Below are 25,057 nucleotides of genomic sequence, written 5' to 3'. Positions count from 1 at the left end.
CATTCTTTTATAAATTCAACAAAGTCAACCTCGCATATACTCTTCTTGTTGCTGTTAAAATCATAAATTCTGTGCTTTAGGCTCATTTGAAACAAATTCATTTGTTTGTAAAGATCACTTGGATCAGCTTTTTTGAATATTTTTTGTCCAGATTTACGGCAACTCTTAATGTATACAGAAAAATTTTATGAGAATTTTCCGTAGAATTTCGCAGGGAAATTTAATTAATTTTTAATTTCCCATAGAATTTCCCTGGGATATTCTTCGGGAAATAAAAATAGAATTTTTAATGCTTTTAAATAAATTTTTATGAAAATGTTGATTTTTAAAAGTTAATATTGAAAAATAACATACTAAAAGTTCTTGAATGAATTTTGAAAAACTGACGTAAAACCTTGAAAAATGTCAAAAATAGGCGCAAAAACTACAATTTACTTAAATTAGGTAGCTATGCTACTGCCAAAATAATGTTTGATTGTCTCAAAATTTCAGAATAATAATCATTATGCACTTCACATAAAAGTTTAACTCAAAATTTAAAAAAAATGCGGAAACGGACACCCTAGAATGAAGTGACTGTGAAGTAATTAAATTTATAAATGCATAAAAAATAAGTTTATGAAGAAGCAATTGCACAAAAAGTTTAAGTAACTGTGCTAAATAATGTTTGATTTTCCCGAAATTTTACAATAATTATTTTTTAATCATTATTCACTTCACATAAAAAGTTTAACTCAAAGTTAAAAAAACAAAAAAATTTAACTCACACATTAAAGTTAACTCAAAATTAAAAAAAATTCGGAAACGGGACACCTTGGAGTGAAGTGATTGTAAAGTAATCAAATTTATAATGCATAAAAAGTAAGTTTAAGAAGAAACACAAAAAATGGCACAAAAAGTTTTGACATTTAGTTCTCCTGCGGAAACAAAAGAGATTGACATTGCTCTACGAAAACTTGAGGTTGAGTTACAAGTTGAAACACATATAACAACATTAAAGAGTGAAATGAAATCAGAAAGAATTAAAAAAATGAACAAGATTCTCGAAGAAGCAGAAGAAACAAATTGGAAATATAAAAATATTGAAGATTTAATTTCTTTTTGATGGGTTCATCCTAACTGATGTTTAACTTGTGCGCGACTTTTTAAAAAAATTATTTAAACACAAATTTATTTGTGTGATAAATTCTTTTATACACAATATTTAAATTTAACATGGGGAAAAAAATTGTTTTATTTTTAAAAGTATTATATAAGTTTATGCTTTTTTTTTTTATGTTTGTATTGTAAAAATATAATTCAAGTTATATAAAACCCGATATTCAAATTTTTACTTTTACACTCAAGTACTCATTCTACCGTTACTCTTATTACTTACTACTCAAATTCTTACCTTTACAAATTAAAACCTAATTTCTATTATAAGAATATTTAAAATAAATTAACTTAAAGATTTTCTTCAATTACAGAATATATATATATATATATATATATATATATATATATATATATATATATATATATATATATATATATATATATATATATATATATACATATATATATATATTCATATATATATATATATATATATATATATATATATATATATATATATATATATATATATATATATATATATATATATATATATATATGTATATGTATATATATATATATATGTATATATATATATGTATATATGTATATATATATATATATGTATATATGTATATATGTATATATATATATATATATGTATATATATATATATATATATATGTATATATATATATATGTATATATATATATATGTATATATATATATATATATATATGTATATGTATATATATATATATATATATATATGTGTGTGTATATATATATATATATATATATATATATATGTATATATATATATATATATATATATATATATATATATATATATATATATATATATATATATATATATATATATATATACATCCAAAAGGTCTGGCGAGCACAAATGGTATTATTATTTTAGTGAAGTAAAAAACACTTTTTAGTTTGAAATACATGTTTCAAACTTACAAAGTTTCATCAGTTTAAAATGACCAATATAAATTTTTTTCAATATATACGTTACAAAGTAATTAAAAATCTATTAAAAATTGCTGTTAAAAAACAAATAATTTATTTATAATACATAATTAAACTAAATATAATACAAAGGAAATAATATAAACATAATCAAATTCAAAGTTAACATTTGTTACACAAAAGGTAATGTACAATAAAGGACAAGATGTTAATATAAGTTAGATTAGAACAATTCAATACCTCTGTGCCTAACTTGTTTGTTTAACTCAGAGTTTTGCCATTTTATATACAGACTTTCTTTTATTTTTAATTCAGTTTCCCTACTGATTTCTTTAAATTCTAATTCAGTTTCCCTACTGAATTAGAAATTAAAGAAAGTCTGTATATAAAATGGCAGAACCTAAAAGTATAATAGTATACATACATGTTTAAGCATAACTCTTATTGTTTTGAACTCATAAGAATCTTGATCTTGTTCTTGTCAAATTGTCTTGGTCTGAGTCTTGAGTTGACTATTTGGTATCTTGGTCTTGGTCTTGGTATTGGTCTTAAGTCTTGATCTTTGTCTTAATCTCAAGCCCAAATATCTTGGTTTTAGTCTTGGCCTTTGCATTTACTGACTAGACTACATCTCTGATTGTAAGTTGAAAAATTCTATTTTGAAAATTAAATGTGTTAATTTTTAAATTGGGTTACAGTTAAATAAAAGTCTTTTATCAGTAAACTATATAAATTTGTTGCTATGTCTACTATTTTATCAATTTGTTTTATTTTTTTAAACAAATTTTAAATGCGTCTTGAAATTTTTTTTTGTTTATTGTAATAAACAAAAAAAAATTTCTCTTTTTTAGTCTATATGCCAGCAAATAACATTTGTCAGCAAATATACAAGCAAATAACATTTGCTTATATATCGAAACAAATTATTTTTGTTAGTATATATACAAGCAAATAGCAATTGGTAATATATATACAAGCAAATAACATATATATTATACAAGCATATGTTGTATATATATTATACAAGCAAATACATATATACTAAATATATATTAATGTTATTTGGAATAGTAAAATATATTTGACTATATTTAAGCTTTATTTTTAGCAATAAAAAATGGCTTCTAAACCTAAAGAGGAAAGAATATCATTTGGACAATGGAATATAATAGCCCAAAAAGGGCCAATTTTATCATCTTCTGATAGCGATAGGTAGTTTGGATATATGTGTATGTGCATGTGTTTGTGTATAACAATTGTTTAATATAATATAACAATCAAATGCAAAGCATATTAAAATAAGAAAAAATAACAGTAAGGGTTTCTAATTATATTTTTCAAAAAAATGAACAAATTTTTATAGTTCACTTGGATGAATTGTTGCTGTTTTGGGAATGAATTTAGCTGTTTTTGTTTAATATTCAGAAATTTAATAATTATTAGACTTTTACTAATTAGGAATTTTAACTACTCTTGAATGGAATTACAGAAATATTTACAGATAGAGTTGAATCTTGAATTACAAAAAACTTGAGTATTATGCAAATTTTTGATTTGGAAAGATAATTATTTTCATCTAGTAAAGGAGTTTTTTCTTTTTTTTTGTTGCTAGATTGTCTATGATATAGTATTTTGCTAGATTGTTTATGATAGTAAAAAAAAGTATAACAAAACTATTTTTACATGTTTTAGATTGTTTTATTTTAAGTAAACTGATAAATTTCCTCTTCATTATTTCATCTGATTTTCATTTTCAGTATTTAATCTGATATATTTTCATCTTTATTATTTCATCTGATTTTAAATAAGGAGACATAATAAAGTAATTTTGAAAATAAACATTGCAAAGAAAAATCTTGAACAAAAAGATTTTGTGCATTGTAATTGTATAAAGAGTAATAAATTCTATACTAGCAGGAACTCAGAACATCCAAAGTTATAATTAAATCTCTTTTTTTCACTGTTAGTTAATGAGAACTTTATAATGTATATTAGTGCTGCCCTTTAGCAAGATCTAAAACTTTCACAAGTAGCAGGATTCAACAGTAAGGTTCACTTTCACAAGTAGTAGGGTTCAACAGTAGAAAAGTTTAACAATAATTAATTGTATATAAAATTATAAATATTTAAGTGGTTGTATTGGCTTTTGTGTAACAAACTAACAACTCCATTATTATGTTTGACAGGTCTTTAAGTAAATAAGACCTGTAATATATTTAAATATGACATATTTTGTACACTATACAAATTTTTTTTATTCATTTAGAATATCAAATGAGTTAAATCTTCCTTCATTGCCTGAAATGGTGTTTGGAGAAACATTTCTTCGAATAGATCATGATGATGGGTTTAGCATTTGTTTTAATGCTTTGGATGCATTAAAATTAGTGGATAATAAAAATGACTTATTGAAAGTTGGGGTAGCTGAGGAATGGAGAAAATACAGGTTACTGCTTTTTAAAGGATTTAGATTATTTAAGATCATGTTGTAAATTTTTAAATAAGCAAGTTAATATAATTTTATTAATACATGTTGGTTTTTTTAATGGTATAAATTTTGTTAGCTTTTTAATGTCTTCATTTTGATTGGGTTGTGTTATTTAGAATTTGTAGTAATTAGAAATTGTAGCTACAAAAGAAATAGCAAAAATTCTCAAATTTTGTGTTAGAAAAATAGTTGTTATATTATCAAAAGAATGTATAATAACCTATTACAATTGGTTGCTGTAATACTCTGTAGTGATAGCGTTATATATTTTCAAAGCCTGAGAGATTGTAGTTACTATTGTTAGAACTCCATATTGTCATTGTGATGTATTATAAAAATATGTATGTTGCATGAAAAAAATTTTAAACATGTTTTAATCATTAGTGTTGTGACCAAAACTTCAAGTTGTAAAATAAAAAACTTCAGTTAAGATAAACTAAAAACTTTAATTTAAATTGGTTGGCTAACTTTTTAACATAATTAAAATTAGTTGACTTTTCAGTCTAACTTAAATTAGTCAACTGATTTTTAAATTAAAAAAAAATTAAACTAAATTAAAAGTTATTTAACTACTGTGCAAGTTATATGGTAATTGTTGAAGTTATGTGGTAATTGTGCAGTGGCTTGCAAGAAAAAACTAGTTCATCTTTAAATTGAGTCAACTATAAACCACGAACCGAGAACTATGTTTTAGAAAAAGTACCCATTAATTATAAAAGTATTTTTTTAATAAGTAGTACTTTTATGATAAGTAGTACTATTTATCATATTTTATTTTTTATTATAAAAATATTAGGCAAATTAAATTTTTGATAGCATAAATTTGAGGAAATTTAAAAATTTATATATTAAAAAAAAATTTGAACCAACTTAGCTAAAAACAAAATTAAGAGGAAAATAAGGGGAAATGTACTCCTGATTTTTTCCAGATATTTTACCCAAACAATTTTCCTGATTTTTTAAATGACCCGGATGATCTATGGTAATTAATGCAGACCTAAAAAGTAATCTATTATAACATCAATGATATAATACATATACAAGATCTTGAACACTATCTTGAACATCAGAAAATTGTAATGTCAAAAAAAAAGTTTCCTTCCATTTATACTGGCATTAAAGTAGTGTGTTCAAATAAGTTTGTTTTGTGTTTAAATTTAAAGTGTCAAATGTTTGCCAAGATTTGTTTTAACTGATTTTCATTGAGGAAAAATTCAACTTTTAAAGTCAAAATTATTATCAGTTAAAACTTTATTTTAACTGATAATGATTTATTTTTATATTTCTTTAAACTTTTTTTTTTTTCTGATTTTTAAAATGCATTTAGTTAACAATAAGTAATAAGTATTTAGTTTTTACCGGATTTCCAAATGTTTGAGTACAAGATTAAGTATATATTTTTGCAATATAATTGTTTTTTTAAATTTTTAAGTCGTTATCAAAAAAAATTGAGAAAAACATCAACTCAAAGCTAAATTAAAACAAATATAAGGGAAATAAATTCTGGATTTTTTTTGTTAAAAGTTTTTAAGATTTTCAAAAAATGCCTTGGTTGATCATTGCTTGATTAATGCATCAAACCCTAAATAAGAGGGCAGTGATTTAATGAAATATGTTTTTTTATTATCCCATATTAAATTCAAATTCATTTTTAGGTTTTTGATGTTATTTTCTAATCTTTTGATGGTCTAAAGTTAAACTCTAAATAACCATTTAAAATTTATAACCCCGGCATTTTGGAGAGGGTGCGATAATAGTTACAACCCTTACAATTTGGTGAGGGTGCAATAATAGTTACAACTCCCCACAGTTCGGTGCGGGTAGAATAATAGTTACAACCCCCACAGTTTGGTGAGGTTGGAATAATAGTTTCAGTTAAAGGAGATGATAAAGATAGTTTATCTATATTTTTAAGGTGTCAAAAAATGCTGCATTTTTCCTTTGATTTGGTATGCGAAAACTTGATGACAAATCGTCACCCTAGAATTGGTTTGTTTAACAGACTAATTTACAAATTGTTGGTAAAACGTGGTTAAAGTTTAAGGAGTTATTACTGCTTGTGTATTTTATTTATAGCTAGTATAGATGTTTTAATTTACTATCTTTTCTTTAAAGTTATTAGTAAATTCAAATATAAAGCTTGTTTACCTAAAATTAAAACGATATTAGCATATCTTATTTGGACATTGAACAAAACTGCACTGAGTACAAAGTCTTTGATAATTTTATAGGATGTTGAGCAAAATTTCAGGATAATGAACAAAGCAACACTAATCACAAATAATATATAATCTTGTTTTCTTTAACAATTTTACAAAATGAAATACCATGGAAAAAATAAACTCAAAAATAATTCTTTTAAGCAAACATATAGGTTATCTCCAGTTTGAAGAACTATATTATAATTAAAATATTATGTAGTATTATAATTATAATACTATGGTTTCATAGATTCTTATAAGCAGTCCTCTTTGTTTTTTGGTTTTTTTGGGTTTTTAAAATCAATTCATAATATTGTTTGTCAATTTCATGGGGAATATACTTCAGCATTTTGGCTAAATGTCTCTTTTTATTTTCCGATAGTGAAAATGGCTCAGTTTTTAGGGCCATAACTTTTGGCAGTTGCAGTAATTTAGTAGATCTTTGTTTCCTTGTACTTTGTTTATATCCAATTCTAACACATTTAAAGTCTTCATTGAAAGATGTTCTAAAATTGACTTTTAAAATTGTATTTTTATTGTACACAGTTTGTTTTATTTTCATTTAAGGAATTTTAGAAAATAGAGAGGTTGCTGCTTTTTGATAGTCCAGAAAATCTGTGGTAACCATCTGCAGGATTTTGAAATTACTTGATGTTGTAGGCATATTTTTTAATACTCTTATCAGGGCGATTGGACTGTATATTTCTAAATTTTTAGTGTAATGCTCTGTAGCACTGTGTGCTGCATCAATCTCTTGTAAGTTACCGTGTCCTGGCTTTGAAAATTTTTGCTCTACAATTTCAATCTTGCCGCTGTCTTCTGACTTTAAAAAATTAAGTAATGCTAAAAAATTAAGTAATGCTATTTTCATTCTTCTCTGTAGATGTACTATTTTTTTGTTCCACATGTTCAATGTTGTAAATATCCTCTGTCATACTTATGGTTTCAGTTTTATCTATAGTATTATCATTATTTTCAATTACTAAAGATTTATCCAATATAAGTGTTGACTAACTGACAACAACTTTTTATCAAACAACTTGTCACCCAATCTCACTGGACGCAGTGATTGGCTTAACTGGATATTAAACAGAGCAGAACTAACCACGATTTGGAAGTTAAACCACAATTACACATGCATTAACATAACATTTTGGTTTGTTTAATATCCGGATATTGAACAAAATGTAATAAATTTACGTTTTCTTTTTTGGATTATGAACAAAAAGATCTGAATATTTTGATAAGAAATACAGATTCTGTATATTTTAAAGTTGATATTAAACAAGCTTATCTTAAAATGAAATTCTGTAACAGTAACTCATTTTTAGTAAAAAGTGGATATTGAACAAACCAATTCTAGGGTGATGAAATGTTTAAACTTCACTCCTACATTAAAGATATCTTAAATTCAAAACATCTATATGAAAGTATGAGAAAAGAGTTTGCTCTTTATGGATGAAATTGTTAATTTTAAAGAAATGGTAAATGCTTTAGTATAATTCTAAATCTTATAAAATCATAACAACATAATGAAAATCATAATCAAGTAAGTGAATTACTAAATGGTAATACTTATGCAACATGCTCTTTAATTATTCCTAGTATAAAGTACATTGAGGAGCAACTTAAAAATAAAAAATGTGATACACCCCCAGCTTTTATTGTGTATTTAAAATAGCATTTGTTCAAACCTTGCCATATGTACAAAGATTTGTTTTGAGAATAATTCTTTTTTATTATGTGAGACTTTTTTTGCATCCAAATTATAAAAGTTATAAATTTGAGTTATAAGTTTGAGGAAGAAAAAAAAGTATTTAAAAAGCATAAATATTGTATCCAAGTTTCTATAGTATTTCAACAATTGTTTTATGTGAGCGTCTCTTTTCTGAAGCAATAAGCAAATTGTATGTAAGCAATACAGGATGACAGTAGAATGTTATTCAAATTTTGATGTTTTGGTACAAAAGTTCAAAATTTTTAAATTTAGTTGAGTTGAAATTAGTGCAATTTATTTAATGCTAAATACTAAAGTATATTAAAACGTAAAGCACTGTAATTATTATTTTTTAACTTTTTTTTCTTGTTCTTATATTAACATTTTAAAACTAAACCATATTATTTAACTCTTAGTAACCATAGTAACTTATATTTTATGCTTTTTTGTGATTTTAAATTAGTGCAATTTATTTAATGCTAAATATTAAAGTACGTTATTGTAATTATTAATTTAAAACTTTTTTTCGTAAACAAAAATTTTTTTGTTTATAAATGAAAATTTTTTAATTAAACATAGTATTTTAACTCTTTTGTTAAAAAAATCAAGTTGTAGCATATTAAAAAAAAATTATTTTATGAACCAAATAGTATACCAACAATGAATTAAATAATACACTAATTTTTGTAATTTCTTCAGCTATATGTGCATAGACCAATTTAGTTAAGTTGTATTGATTATTACAAAAGTGTAATAAAACCAAACTTCTAGCAAAATAGTGTGAATGAAAGAACACATACATACATTGTGATGATGTCAGAACCAAATAATTTAGCAACCTCGCCCTTAGTGTGTTTTATAAGCTTAATCTATATTATTTTTTTTTATTGGAGTTAGAAATGTGTTATTATTTTGACACAGTTTTTATAGGTAAGAGTTATGTGAGGAAAACTAGATTCAGGAAAAACTATATGATTAGGTGAATCAGTTTTTCAGAATAAATTATTAATATTATTTTATTCATATAATACCAGTTAATGTAGTTTCAAAATAGATTAGGGAGGGGGATAGTAATTAATTCAAATTAGGGAAATTTTTTTCAAAATCAGAGATGTAGCCCTCTTCATCCACCATGCTGTGGATATTGCAACATTTTAATAATTTTTCACATTTCAAGTTGTCACGCTGTGACGGTCGTGGAATCGCTCTAAGTATGTAAGACATCACATGTAAAAGAGACCAATGGTATAAAAAAATTGTTTTCAAAACTAAGATCAATTAATTAGTTATCATATGAAGCACTTATAAAAGAGTTTGCCATCATAGATTTTTTATGTTTTTTAATTTAATAAGGTCCAAAAATATTGACAATATTTTTTTTCTGGCATGCTCACTCACAAAAAATTTTTTGCTATAGATTTTTTGCTAAAAAATTCTACTTTATTATTGTGATATATAGTATACAATCTTTTAAGCATTTTTTTGCCATATGATAAATAAAATCGGTATCATTAATATATCTTGATTAATTATCAATCATATCAATATCATTATTCATCCATTGGATGATCCAATTGTAAAATGTCTAAATCTTTTTCTACCTGCTAAGACATTAGTTCTTCTGAATCAGAAAACAGATGATTCATTTTTGCAATGTGATATACAGTGCAAATGATGTAGTAGATATTGTTGATTGATCTACAATTGCAAACTAAACATCTTTATGGGTTGTTTTTTGGATTACACTTAATTTTTAAAGCTAAAGGGTTATCATGATCTTTTGACTGAATTGCAATATTTTAAATTGAATATATAAAAATTAAAAGTATTTTTCCTAATAAAAACTTCAATAATTGTATAAATCTTAATCGTAGTATTATTTTATTTATTGTTACTAAGGTAAAACCCAGAGGTTTTTACTTTTGTTATTGTTTAAAATATCAAAAATATTCTCTTTTTTAAGACTTTTTATTTAAAATTTTTTTAAAAAAGGAGTAAAATATAATTAAATATTATAGGGTCAAATCATGATATTTCAACCAATTTGAAGAAAACTTTGTGGGTCATTATCTCTGATTTTCCTGATTTTTATGTATTGTTATGTGCATTATGTAGATAGGTTAAGTTTGAAATTTCAGACTTCCAAGTACAACGGTTCAGAAATTATAGCCTTAAAAACATGACAGTGGTCCTCCCCGATTTACAAATGGTAAAAACAGACTACTTTAGAGCTGTATAACTTTTTTCTCACTTTCAACTAGAGTCTCATTTTTTTAAGAATTATTTTCTGTATAGTTCTCTCTTTAAAAAAGTGGTTTTTATTAACTTGTGTTAAATTAGAAAAAAATTATGACCTCAACTTTGGAAAAAATCCTATAATTGCTAAAATATGCCAAAATGAAACTAATTTTTGCATTATTATATTCATCCACAAGGCTTTACAGATAAGTTTTCTGATTAGCTACTACTGTCTGCAATAAATGGGCAAAATATAAGCAGCTTGTTGCAGTAAAGAACTCAACTATATCTAAAAGCAAAATGCCCACTCGCCTAAAAAGTCCAATTTTTAGCCATTTTGAGATGCTTGTAAATTTTTCTAACACTTTGTTTTGATCTAAGATTAACAGCATATAAGACCATTAGACCCAACTATCTGAAAATGTTAACATTATAAACTTGTCAAATCCACACCAAAAATGCCAGCATTTTTAAATAACCCTATTTTTCGATTATCAACAGTTGAATGTGTTACTAGAAACCAGTGTCCCTCTAATCTGCAAACTGGCCTATGTGAAGGGTGCAATTAATTGTAAGTCATTTCTTAAAAAAAAGAAAGATATGGTTGGTTGTTCTCTCCTTAATCTAGTCTTTATAGTAGAAAGGGGCACAAATAAAGGGGGCAGTAGCTTTTTAGAGACCTTCACTATGGTTCAAATGAAGGTGTCTAAATTAATTTAGATATTTAGATACTTAATATCTAAATATCTAAATTAATTTCAAAATGAAACCATTATTTCTTTAAATTCTATTTTACTGTAAGTAATCGGTGGTCTGTATGTGGTCTGGACCCCCCTCCCCACCCCAACTCACAAAGATGAGGGGGAGGAATTCGGGGTGGCACCAATCAAAGGGGGGGGGGGCAACTATTTTTTAGTTTTTAATTAACTTTTGTTAATTCCCTTTTAAGACCATAACATTGTATATTTGCTGGAAAATCTGACACACTTTTTGATAGTCACTATCAAAATTTGAATCTTATGGTAAAGCATGAAAAAATGCAATAATGATATAATGGCCTTAACTGTATATTCATTAGAAAATGAATCATGTATGTTTCATGTTAGAAATTGAAAGCTTGTATTTTTGTAAGTTGCTTGCCCCCCTTCCCCCTTTGATTGGTACCACCCCAAATCCCTTTTTTATAAGAAATATATACAACTGTTTTAAAAAATAAAAATAAAAACAAAAGTATAGAGTCAGGGTGCATTTTAGTATTTTGTATGCACACCGCGAACTTTCACACATGCGCGAAGATGTCTAGGCATAGATTCAACTAGTCAGATGCATTCTCTTGGAAATTCTTTCCAAAGCTTTTCTAACGCTTGCTGTAATTGCACAACACTGGCTATGCTCTCTTTGACCAATCTCTTGCCTATCCAAGCCCAAATGTTCTTGATGGGATTGAGATCTGGAGAACGAGCTGGCCAAGGCATGAACGTAATGTTTTTCCAATCAAGCCATTCTTTAACCGAGATTGTAGTTTGAGCCATAGCGCCATCGTGTTGAAAAATCCATTGTTGTCGTCTTCCGTAAAAAGCTCTTTCCGTAAAAACTTTCGAGGGTCTCTTTGTAGTTGTACTGGTTAATTCTGCTGTTATAAATGTTGTATGACCCTGTTCCTATATTCTATATAATCCCATATTCCAACTGATCCTCCTCTACCTTGTATCCTTGTTACACAAAAACGCTCTTTGAACTTTTTACCAGCCAGCCTCTTGATCATTAATCTTAACTTGCAATTTATCACCTCAAAATTAGATTCGTCGCTGAAAATGACTTTGGCCCAGTTTTCTACAGACCAGTGAAGCCTTTCTCTACACCACTTTAATCTTTTTAGGCGATCTGAGACACGCAAAGGTGGTTTTTGAGCAGCGCAAAGCAATCTAAGCCTTACTTACTTAGGTATCTTCGTACATTCCATCTACTAACACTAATGTTACCAGGTGTATTTGTGAACCTTTCAGCAAGTTTTTAATAAGAAATTTTAGGGTCTTGTCTAACCTTTCAATAAAGATAACTTTGGTCTCTTGAAGTTAGCTTTAAAGGCCTACCAAGCCTTGGTAAATCTTTGACATCATTATGTAACTCGTGGTTTTTCAAGATTGTTTGTACACTAGGGTGTCTCAAAAAAAATTTTTTTTTGAAAATTAAAATGTGGAAAAGTTCAATTGTTATCATTATGTATTAGTAGCTTATAGTAAAAATTTCAGCCTCCCAAATCAACTCCAAGGTAAAGAAGGTGGTTTTAGATAATTTCTATATAATATAATTTTTCCTGAATATAGATAGTTTTAAATCTAAAACACTCACAAAACACTGGTTTTGATTTAAAATATATCTAATAAAATAAGGAAGATACAGATTTTGTGTGACAATTTTATTTCAGATAATAATTCTAAATTGAGTTTAAAAGCAACAAAAATGTGATTACAGTTGTAATACATGTTAGATGTTCTGCAGGTACTTCTTTGTAACTTTCTTAGATACTTGTTGACTGTTTTTACGGACAACCTAGAAAATAATAAATAAAATTAAAAAAACAGGTTATTTTTTAAAATAGTTAAATAATCCATGCAATAAAATTCCAAGTATTTGAAATTAATAGTTTATTTTATTAAATAAAATAATATGGAAATACTTTTAAAATTTTGCAGACATTATTGTGTAGCATGCGCGTACATTGGGTGGGGTAAGTGGTTATTAGGTGTAAATTGTTAAATGCAATTGACTTCCTTTTTTTGTTATTAAAAATGAGCATGATGTGTGTTTGCTATTTTAAATTGCCTAATTTTTCAAAAACGACCTCCTCCCCTAACAATTTACACACTATAGGTCTGTATAAAAATGTTTAGTAATTACCTGAAGAGTATCCTGAAGTCTATCCTCGTTATGTGTCCTTCCAATAAAGTCTTGGATCAGCTTTATGTGACGTTCTGCCCTATCATTTATCACTGCAAGCTGATTTGCACAAGCAGAAAACTTGACAAATGTCTTAGGGGCTTTCTCACTTTCGCAAGCAGCTATACCTTTCTCCCTCCACAGAAAAACCTTTTCCTTCGTGATTTCTAGGAGAAAAAAGAGAAGATAACTCAGTGCTCAGTAACAAAATCAACAAGAGATGACATTGAAACAACGACTGGCTGGATTCCAGGTTTCTCAAGCACCATATATTCTTTTTCTGGAACCGCAAAAGACAACAATTTGTTAAGGATGTTGTTCTTAACTCGGTATATCTAGATCTCTGTCAGCAAGAGACAAAACTACAGGCTGGGGATCTTAAAAGCTCTTAGGTCATTTAAAGGAGCTTGAGTTGCCATAGGACTCTTCAGAAAGAATAGACCAATATAATTTTTAGCAGTGTTTATGTTCTTGAGAGTAGCAGGCTCTACTGTTTTTGAATCATTCAGATGATAGTTCTGTGTCATCTGCAGAATAAGAAGGTAAAGAAAGTCACTCATAAACTTGGCCTCATGGTGAGCTCCCGGCTGCTTAAAGAAGAAACTATATATATACCTGCACCCAGGAAGTAAGCCAGTAGCTGGCAAAGAGACTTGTAGTCTCCTCTTTGGAAAGTGTTTCTCTGAAGTGCTGTGATGCAAAATTCTTTAGTTTCAACTGCAAGTTGGTGCAAAAGAGTACCTGGTCTAAATGCATCCTGAGACCATTCAAATTTGACAATTCTTTCAAGTTTATTAACTTCTTTATGTATTTGCGGCCATAGCTTCTGATGTAAAACATAGAGGTGTTGGCTTGGACTTTTTGTTGTGCCAAAAACAAGTTCTATGACATGAGACACATGTCTCTCATATATGTGATGTCTGCACATTAACCAGAGAACAGGCCTCCCCAAAGCATGAACAATAATATTTCTAAGAGCTTCATTGTTCTTTCCTGTGTTGCTAACTGTGGTGTCAGCACACACCCCAATAACTTGATCTAATAGCTCGTAGTATTCGAAGATACTTCGAATGGCTACAGCCTGGTCGCTTTCTTTGGAGCTTTTAATTTTCAAAATACCAAGCAGAAAATCTAAAGGGTCAGCTTCAGGAGAAGAAACGCTTATAGCTATCCTCTCATGACTTGTGGAAACTGCTTCTTCACTGGTGTACTGCCTTACAATTTTAGTATCAAAGTGAATCACTAGCTTTAAGCCTCTTACTTTGTCCATGTTTTGCTCTCTGATGATCTGGGCTTTTGACTCTACTGCAGTGCGTGCTTTCCTAGTCAGAGTTGATCTTGAGATCTTCAACTCCTCAATGTTAAGACCGCCAGCTTTATAAAGAGATGTCAATAAACAGGTTCCTGGTCGAACACCAATACCATATCTTGTCATGATTGGGATCCAATTGTTTAGGAGTTCATCCATACTTAGCTGAAGACTAACTTTTACTTCCCCTGAAATCTTTTGGATCTTTGTAGGAGGCATATAAGCTTCGTTAGAGTCTGGAAGGCTATCACTGTCTTTGTACCAGGAAACTTCAAACTCTCTTTGTTCTAGTTCTTCTACCTTCCTTTTGTTCTTTTTTTTCTTGATTTCTAAGCTTTTCATCTTGTGAGCGCATTTTTTCTTCCATTATTCTTATTTTCTCCACAGCCAAACAAGCATTTTTTTGAAATGTGTTATTAATACCCGCCATCTTGACCATGTGTCCTTTGAGACAGTGCTTTAGAAATTCAATGTCCTCTTTTTGAGCCTCTTTGCTCCTTAATGGATCACTCTTTATCAAGTTAAAGATGTTGGCCTTATGAATTGGGAATAAAAAGTTGCTTTCATTTAGAAAGTTGTTTATTTTCTTGCAGTAGCTTCCTTCTGGTAGACTTAGAGTCTTTATTCTTTCTAGAGATTGGTACTCATTGATCTTGTTGGTAATTTTGTTTCGAATTTGCTGGTCTGTGAGTATGAAATTGTTGTTGAATCCAGCTTTCCCCCGCAAGTTTACTAGTTCTCTCAAAATGCAAACACCTCTGATTGTCTGTCGCCAATTCTCTTCACACATTCCTTCAGCTAACTTGCTGCATTTCAGATAACTTTTTCCAGAAGCAAGGGCACATCCAACTTTACAGTTCATCTTGGTAGTGCTAAGAAAATGCTAAATGGTTAAGTAAAAACAAACAGATAAAATTCAGAAATTTTTTAGACGTTACCTAGTTTCTTTTCTAATGTTGAGCCAGTAAAATCTTCTGAGCATTTCTCCATTCGTTGGAAGTCGACTTGGAGCAAAGCTTTGCATTGGAAAGCCTAACAAATAAAACTATCTACGCTTTCTTGCAGCCTGTCTCAAATCTTCAGCTGGCTCTAGTATTGTATTGTGGCATTTTTTTCCTGAAGCCATTGTCTGAAAATATAGCTAATACGGTTTATAAAATTATATATATTTTTGAATTTATAGTATAAAATATAGCTTACAGTACAGTAGTTTGTTTTGTAACAGCAAATAATACTATTAAAAAATACTTTTTTTGCCAAGCAAAAAAAAAAAAGCGTATCATAGATACGCTTATATATATACAACATAGCATACACGTGTTGTTTTTTGTTATAATTATCAACACTTAACAAATTATTTGAAAAAAGTTGCTTTACAATTGAAAAATAAACTTTAATGAAATGAAAACTTACTTATTATGTAAAACTTTCATATGCATGCGTGCAATTTTTATTTAAGGAGAATTAGCAAACAAGTCTTTTTTTTTCATTTTAACGTCTTATTAAAATTATTAATTATATTATTTTTTAATAATTTTTGTCATGTATTATAAACAAAATTGTGTAAATAACTAAAAACTAATTATATTAATAATTTTATTAAAACATTTACATTAATTGAAAAATGTGTTTGCTAAATTCTTCTAACATTAAAAAAAGTTATTACAAAATTATAAATTTGCAATATAATATTCTATTACAAAGAAATTGACTAAACCACCTTCTTTACCTTAGAAGTGATTTGAACGGCTGAAATTTTCACTAAAGGCTACAAATACATAACGATAATGATTGAGCTTTTCCACATTTTGATTTTCGAAAAAAAAAAAATTTTGAGACACCCTATTGTACACATTTAAGCGAAACATTGCAACTTCAAGCTATTTCTCGTTGGCTTTTTGTTTTAGCAGACCTACAATTTGCCATTGTACCTCGTCTGAAACAGCTTTTCTGCCCATTTTTGTCTTTTTAATTTACCAAATAATTACCAATGCGAATAACTTAAGATATAGATATAAGTATTAGATATAACTTAAGATATAAGTGATAATTTTATTTTATTTTGGCAAGAGCATTTATAGTTCGAAAGAAATCGTATTAATTAGTTGGTTTCAAACATAATTGTGAAAAGAACAAAAGTTTCGCACAAACAAAGTAGTGACTCTGTTCAAATATTTTTATTTTAATATTACTAACTTAAAATATGATGTTTTTGTTGTTTATTTTATTATTTTATTTATTTGTTAAATTTTATTTTTCTAGAGCTGATAATGAGTTCATTGATGATATAGTTAACCCATTCGATTGGACTTTTACCACTAACTATATGGGAACACTAGTACCTAGTCATCAGAATAAAGTAAAAATTATAAGAAAGTTATATTGTTACATTAATGTGTATGTAATGTAATATATATATATATATATATATATATATATATATATATATATATATATATATATATATATATATATTTATATTTATATATATATATTTATATATATATATTTATATATATATATATATATATATATATATATATATATATATATATATACACACATATATATATATATATATATATATATATATATATACACATACACACGCACACACACACACATATATATATATATAGTATTTTTAATATTCAATTAATTTTATTAAATAAAATAAGAATTAAATTTAATTAAAGAATTAAAATAAGAGTTAAATATAAAAAAAACTATCAATAGTGGTGTAGTGGTAGAGTACTCACTTCATAAGCAAGAAGTTCTGGGTTTGATTCCCGTCACTTTGGTAGCACTGAATTTAAATCATTTCTCCGTGCTGTCAAAGCTGAAGAGTTAAAGGTCTGATATGGGGTTGTAGCAACAATGAAGAAAAAGAAAAGTTTTCTTGGCTATTCTGACACCTTTGGTCTTAGAGAGGTAAATGAGTAAAAAACTAATCATGAACTTGAAAAATTTAAGTTAATTAAAAGTGAAGCTACTGCAGTTCCTATATGAAATCTGATATTAATGCAAATCTGCAAGTCTAATTTGATATTGATGAAAATAATCCTTTAAAGATTTTATTTAAATTTAAAAAAATAAAAGTGTCAATTGGAGGAATAGGAGAACAGGAAGTGAAAGGAAGTAAAGGAATAACAGTTAAAAAAAAATGACAACATCCAATTTAAGGGAACACATGAAAGCAAGGCATACAAATGTTTTTCAGATAATATAAAATTTAAAAAGTTTAAAAAACATGAAAAAAAACTTTGTAAGTCAAACATTAAAAATAAAGTAACAATGTAATAACAATAATTTAACCAAAAAAACATTCTTCAAAGAGACTTTTTTGTATTACTTTGTTACTTTACAAACTTTTATTTTAAACTCTATTAAACTCTATTTTTGCTATTTCTGTTTTTACTTTTTTTGTTTATCATTTGGATAAACATTTTTTATACTGGGTTTCGAGTAACCCATAATTCCATTTAACCATTTGGAATTATTTTTATAAGGGCCTAAAAATTCTGATCTGTCTTAAACACCATTATTAAAATGAAATTCCTAATTAAAAAATGAAATTCCTAATTTTGATTAATTTTATTCTGATATTTAAGTTATGTATCCGTTCCTGATTAATTTTTTAGTATGACCACAGCCTTTTATAATAACAGGCCTTGACATCGCGCAATTAAGTTGTTTAACCAAAGACCGATTTCTAATACTGTGTTTACATTTTCATCTTTCAACATTAGGCGAAAGTTTGCGTTCGCGCTTTTTTAATAAATCTTTTAAATTCAATTGGTTTATAAATTAGATAGCGCAACTTCAAGATGTTAACATTGTAAGGTTCAAGACATTAACATTGTAAGGTAATAGTATTGTCGAACTAACGATAAGATATTTTAATAATTAAAGTGCCTTTAAAATGCTGTGTACCTCTTTGCAAGTCGAACTATCAGTTAACTACAACAAAAATATCAATTTATAAATTCCTAAAGAATCTAGAGGAGAGAAAAAGATGAAGTGATGCTACCCCAAAACTGGTTTTATTGTTTCAGACTATACAGTAGTATGTCGACTGCATTGGCCAGATGATGCACCTTTTGAAAGCAAATATGGGAAGCAACGGCCTTTAAATGCAGCATCTGTTTTTAAAAATATTCCGCCTAGTTGTTTACCCACACCAGCAAATAAAGTTAGAAAAACTGTAACTTTAAGGGGTTTTCGAAACATTTTGCCAGATGAGTTTAATGATTTTCTACAAGAGAATGAACTTATATTTGACGATATTCAATCTTTGTTAAGTGATAATAGCGATGTTATTGTTTTCCAGCTTAATAAAAAAAATTTACACATACAATCAAAAATGTACAAACTTGGTGTTCCATTATTTATTTTAGAAATTTTCGATGATTATTCATTTGTAGCTTACCATAATGGCACAACTTGAAATATTTCATCTTTAACTGTAAACCAATTAAAGTTAATAAAAACAAAATTAGCTTTATTTAAAGCAGTAAGATTTTTAAAAATAAAGTTCGCATCAGTCAAATATTCGAGTACATTAATGCTATGAGAAAAGTTAATAAAGGTGAAGTTTTAAATACTCAAGATATTATATGTAGAGCATATGAGTGTTTTGCTATGCGACAAAGTTTATATGATCGTTTGTGTATTGATTACAAGTTGCCAAGTATACAGACTTTAACACAATTGACTTACTTCATAAATAGTATTTTTATGAATATCAATTTCAAATCCATTGAAAAGAACTTCTATACTTCTAATTGATGAGTTTTATATCAAAGCTTCATTACTTTACCAAAGAGGTGCTTTGTTTGGTCATGCAGTAAACTACCCTGAAAAGTTAGGTAAAGAAAATTTTATCATTTATGATTAAATGTCGTTTTGGAGTTCCAGAATTTATATGTAGAGCTCAACCTGTTGCAAATCTTTCCTCTGAATTTCAGTTTGCTCAATGTCAACAAATTGTTGATGCAATAAATAATATTGAAAATAGTAAGACACTGACAATAGTTATTGATGGTAACCGTATAAATTAACGATTTTTTGACATGTTAAAAACGGTTTATAGTAAACCATGATTAACAACATCAGGTATATATTTATTGTATGATTATGTGCATCTCTTAAAATCTATACGAAACAATTGGTTGACAGAAAAGACTGGCGAGCTTCAATTTTTGAACAATGGAGAACTGGCTTTGGCTATATGGAGTGATTTAAAAACTTTATATAAAACTGAGTGCAATAGTCTTTTTAAACTCTCTAAACTTACAGCTAAATCAGTTTATCCAAAACCAATAGAGAGACAATCTGTAAAGTTTTGTTTGTCTGTTTTTTGCGAAAAAACAGTAGCTGCATTAAGAACACATCCAGAGATTGAAAATAAAGTATTAGATGGTACTGCTGTATTTATTGAAAAAATTATTTCTTTTTGGAATGTTATTAATGTCAATACACCTGGTGCTGGCATTCGGTTTTGAAATGAATTATGTGGAAAAATCCACTCAGTTAGTGATCAGTTACAACTTCTACAAGATATTGCTAAACTGTCAAATTTTTTTCAAATCTACAGATAAGCGTGTAAAACAGCTTACGCTAAATACTTGCAATGCAATAGCGCATTCATGTTATGGCTTAATTGATCTCGTAGAAACTTTGTTGAGTAATGAGAAAAGTATGTCTTATTAGGTTGGTTTTCAACAGATCCACTTGAAAAAACTTTTTCTAAGCTTCGACAGGGATCTGGAGGTACTTACTTTATAAACACTAAATCTGTAATTGAAAAAATTAATATTCAACATACTAAATTGATATTACAACTTGACATTCCTGTAGATGGTATCGATGGTCATACTTGTGACACATGTTTTGGAGATATTTCTACTGATGAAAAAGAACTGCTGGATATTATACATGATCTTGAAAGCTCCTTTATGTCTCTCGAAATGTTTGGATTTGAATATTTACTCTGTTGAGATATTGATAAAACTTTTTTTCTGCATGAATTTTTTTTTTGGTGTTTTTTATTTTTGGTGATTTTTATTGTTACCTTTTCTTTTAGTTATGTTTCTATAACCAAAAAAAAAAAAATACAGTTATCTTTCTAATATATAGATTTATACATTGTTATGGTTCTACTTGTTATTGATACTATTTATTATTACATTAATATTTTTAATGAAATTTGAAATACGAAAAATATAATTATCTTTTAACAATTTTTTGGTTTTCTTTTTATATTTCCGTCTTTATTAGAGATTTTTATTAGAAAACATAAACTGCCATTACACCCTATCTAATATATAAACATATATTTAAAAGTGAAAGTTTAATTGACCTTCAGTTTTTATGGCATTTTGAGCGATGTCAAGGCCTGTGATTATAGAAGGCAGTGAGTATGACTTATATATTTTATTTATTATATATATTTATATATATTTAGTATGAATTGTATATTAAGTCTTAATAAGTAATCAGTGTAATATGACATCTTTTGTAGACAATTTTGGGTAAAAAAAATTTGGACTTTTTAATCCAATTTAAATCATTCAATATCTAAGAGCTCCAAACTGGAGTACAAGATTCTAGTACAAGATTCTAGTACAGGCCACACATTAACATTGTAGGCTTTTAACAAAAGTTAAGAATTAGTGATGAAAGATTTTAAAAGTTGGTAAATATGAAAGTATGCTATATTTAAAAGATAAGAGCAATGGTTAGAGAAATTCATATCAAAAGACATGGTGGTTGGTGGTTGTTCCAATATCCCGAATTGAATAAATATTTTCAATATTGGTAATAATGTAACTTAATGAATAACAAATAAATTAAAGATGTCTTCTTTAGCATAAATAAAAGCATTTGTTAGTTGTATTTTGAGTTGCCAATCATCGGACCATGCAGAGATTTTTTTCAAAGTATTTACAGGATTTCTCGGTTGGTACAGCTTGATATTATCTGCAAACTGCTTAATGCCACAATATCCATCAATCCTAGTAATTATGTCATTAAAAAAAATTAGTAGCAATATAGTTCCTAGTATAGTTTCTTAAAAATTGGACAAATATTAACTGATTTCCAAATTTTTGGTATAGTATTTGTGGTCATTGTCAACTCAAACAAAATTGAAAGAGAAATGGTAGTCATTGATTTTAAAAATATGGCAGGGCAACCATCTGGAGGTTCAAAAAGCTTTGGTGGTAGTTTTTGTAGCAATTAAACAATAGAATCATAGGGAAATTTGGGTCAGGGTAACAACATCAATTTTTGTTGTCTAATAACATCTGTCCAACAACATCTGTAAATATAATGATGTATAACTACATCTGTCCAACAACATTTGTAAATATACTGAAGTATGATAACATCTGTCCAACAACTGAAATTTTATTGATGTCTAATTAAATCTGTGTAAAAAGTATATGATTACTGCAGATGTAATTACATCTTTTTAATTATTTAAGTATAACAACATCTGCGCTATCACGTCTGGAGATTTTACAGATGTAATTACATTGTTTCAATTATGTTAAGAATAACAGGATTTTGTGAAATTATAAATAATAATGCATTATATTAACCAGATGTAGTTACATATATGGTTTTTTTTCAGATGTAGTTACATCTGGAAAAAATTGTTAAATAATAATGCATCATGTTAACTAGTTGTAGTTTCATATATGGGTTTTTTCCAGATGTAGTTACATCTGGAGGAAATTCTTCCAGATGTTATTGGACTTGGAGAAAAATTATCAGATGTAGTTACATCTTCCTAAAGATGTTGTCATTGAATTTCTAGATGATATTGGACAGATGTTGTTTGAGTAAAAAAAAATACAGATGATTTTGGACAAAAGTTTACAGATAGTCTTGGGCTACGCTACAGATTTTGTTGGACAGATGTAATAATTATTTACCGGTAGTAATATGTTACTCAAAAAGTTTTGATGAAATGGAATATCTAACAGTGTTCTAGCAAATAAAAAAGTTATTCAAAATACACAATATTTTACAATCGTCAAATTAACCATCAGAACTATTAAGTGGTGCAACAGAATGATGACAATTAGATTTTGACTTGACAAAAAAAATAAAACTTGTTGATATTTTCTTTTTTTGTTTTTATTGACAATATCTTATTATTAATAATGCTTTTTATTATTTCAACATCTTATAGATGTGAACAATTCTTGTATTTGGTAAATGTACGTATGAGGGTTGTTCCAGAACTACCTAGCCTAACAAAGAAAACACAAAAATTTTGAAAAAATTTTTACTTATCAACATAGTCCACTTTTCCCAGTGATGTTCAATTGCTTCGATACTTTGTTTATAGTAAGAACCATCAAACTCTACAAAATAGCCATCAACTCCAGACTCTACCTCTTCATTTGTAAAAATTTTCTCCCACCAAGCCATTTTTTCAAGTTTGGAAATAGAAAATAATCTGAGGGGGCTAAATCAGATGAGTAGGGTGCGTGAGGAAGCAATTCAAACTTTAATTCATTAATTTTAGCCATGGCAATCACAGATGTGTGGACCATTGCATTGTCTTGATGAAACAACACTTTCTTCTTTGCCAAATGCGGGTGTTTTTCCTTGATTTTTTCACTCAAACGCTGCAATAAGTTTGCACAATATGCGTCGTTCCTTTTTGAAGATAATCAATGAAAATTACTTCATTGATTATCTTCAAAACGCGCATCCCAAAAAATTGATGCCATAACTTTTCCAGCCAATGAAGTTGTTTTTGTCTTCGGAGCCGATTCTCCCCTTTGGTCCATTGTTTCGACTGCTCTTTTGTTTCAGGAATGAAATGATGAATCCATGTTTCATCCATAGTTGTAAATCGATGGAAAAACTTTGGCTTATATTTGTGAAACATTGCCTAGCAATTCATTGAAACATCCTCATGACATTGTTTTTGGTCGATTGCCTGCTATATCAGCTAACTCAAGCATTTTCAATCGACGATCATTTAATATGATTTTGTGGATTTTCTTAACCATTTCTGGCGTGGTGACCTCATTTGGTTGACCATTGTGAGGTTTATCTTGACAGGTCATACGGCCTTTTTTAAACTCTGCAACCAAATATTTCACATTTGCAAATGAGAGAGCAGGCTTCCCTAGAGTAGAATCTAGTTCACTTTTGATATCGGTTGGACTGAGACCTTTTAAATAAAAATATTGAATGACATAACGCTGACCAATTTTCTCCATATTATAAGTTTACTGAAAACGTTCACTATTAATGGTCGCTAATCTGAAAAGGAAAAAAAAAAAAAATTAAATTTCACAGTTAAGCTTTCAAAGGTTAAGGCATTCAGCCATGGTTATTTTTTTTTTTTTTCAAAATTTTTGTGTTTTCTTTGTTAGGCTAGGTAGTTTTGGGACAACCCTTGTAGGTTGGAATTTATATTTTTAATATTGTTATAGATTACATTTTTTGGATTCCAAATACAAGCTGCGCAAGGTTGAATGCAGTGTCTTTTTTTTATGGAGTGCTGGAATGTGTGATAAAATACTTAAGTTCAAAACAGTATTAAACATGTTGATTCAACATCATGGTGTTGCTCGGCTAACTTTTACCAGTTTTGCATTTTTGTTAAAATATCGAATAAAAAGCACCTCAGAACTGAATTCAAAAATCTTTGTTTTTTGCATTCAGTTCTGAGAAGATAAGTCTGGTTTTGTTTATTTAAATTTGTATCAGGGTTGATAAATAGAGAACTGAGATCTACTCTGTTGATTATGTGAAAAAATAAGATGGCTAACTTAAGTATATTGTTTCCGACTGTTTCCTCTGTGAGAACAAATTATTGGTAGTTCAGCGGCCTTTACTCTAGACTTAAGACGGAAATAATTTAGAACTTTAGACTTGCCTGTCTCCAATAGTAGAAATAATTTTCAAGTTTTTTGGTCCTGACTTTTCAACTGGTCCAACTTTTTAGGTCCTTTATGCAATTGATGGATCAGAGCTGGAAGATTTTGGGGCGCCACATATAATTATATTTTTTGCTGTGTTCTTACTGTTTTGATTGAAGCCTATTTTG

General features: G+C 27.8%; 1 protein-coding gene across 3 annotated transcripts in view; it reads left to right on the top strand.

Moving 5' to 3' along the window:
• Window positions 1-534: 534 nt before the first annotated feature.
• Window positions 535-25,057, top strand: part of LOC100201645 (TIP41-like protein) — a 36,820-nt gene continuing 12,297 nt past the window's right edge. For 2 of the 3 annotated variants that reach the window (XR_010637550.1, XM_065793076.1), the window contains exons 1-4: window positions 535-647; window positions 3,195-3,298; window positions 4,353-4,532; window positions 17,242-17,338. Coding sequence is in view for 2 of the 3 variants with exons in the window: in XM_065793076.1 (XP_065649148.1) it covers window positions 3,204-3,298; window positions 4,353-4,532; window positions 17,242-17,338 (372 nt within the window). In the remaining variant the exon portion in view is untranslated. The remainder of the gene's footprint in view (window positions 648-3,194; window positions 3,299-4,352; window positions 4,533-17,241; window positions 17,339-25,057) is intronic. The other variant, XM_065793075.1, reaches the window with a different exon arrangement.

The sequence above is a fragment of the Hydra vulgaris genome, chromosome 03 (assembly GCF_038396675.1).
Source record: "Hydra vulgaris chromosome 03, alternate assembly HydraT2T_AEP".
Classification (NCBI taxonomy): Eukaryota; Metazoa; Cnidaria; class Hydrozoa; order Anthoathecata; family Hydridae; genus Hydra; species Hydra vulgaris.
The sequence above is the reverse complement of the archived record's forward strand: the minus strand, read 5'-3'. Positions and strand labels throughout refer to the sequence as shown.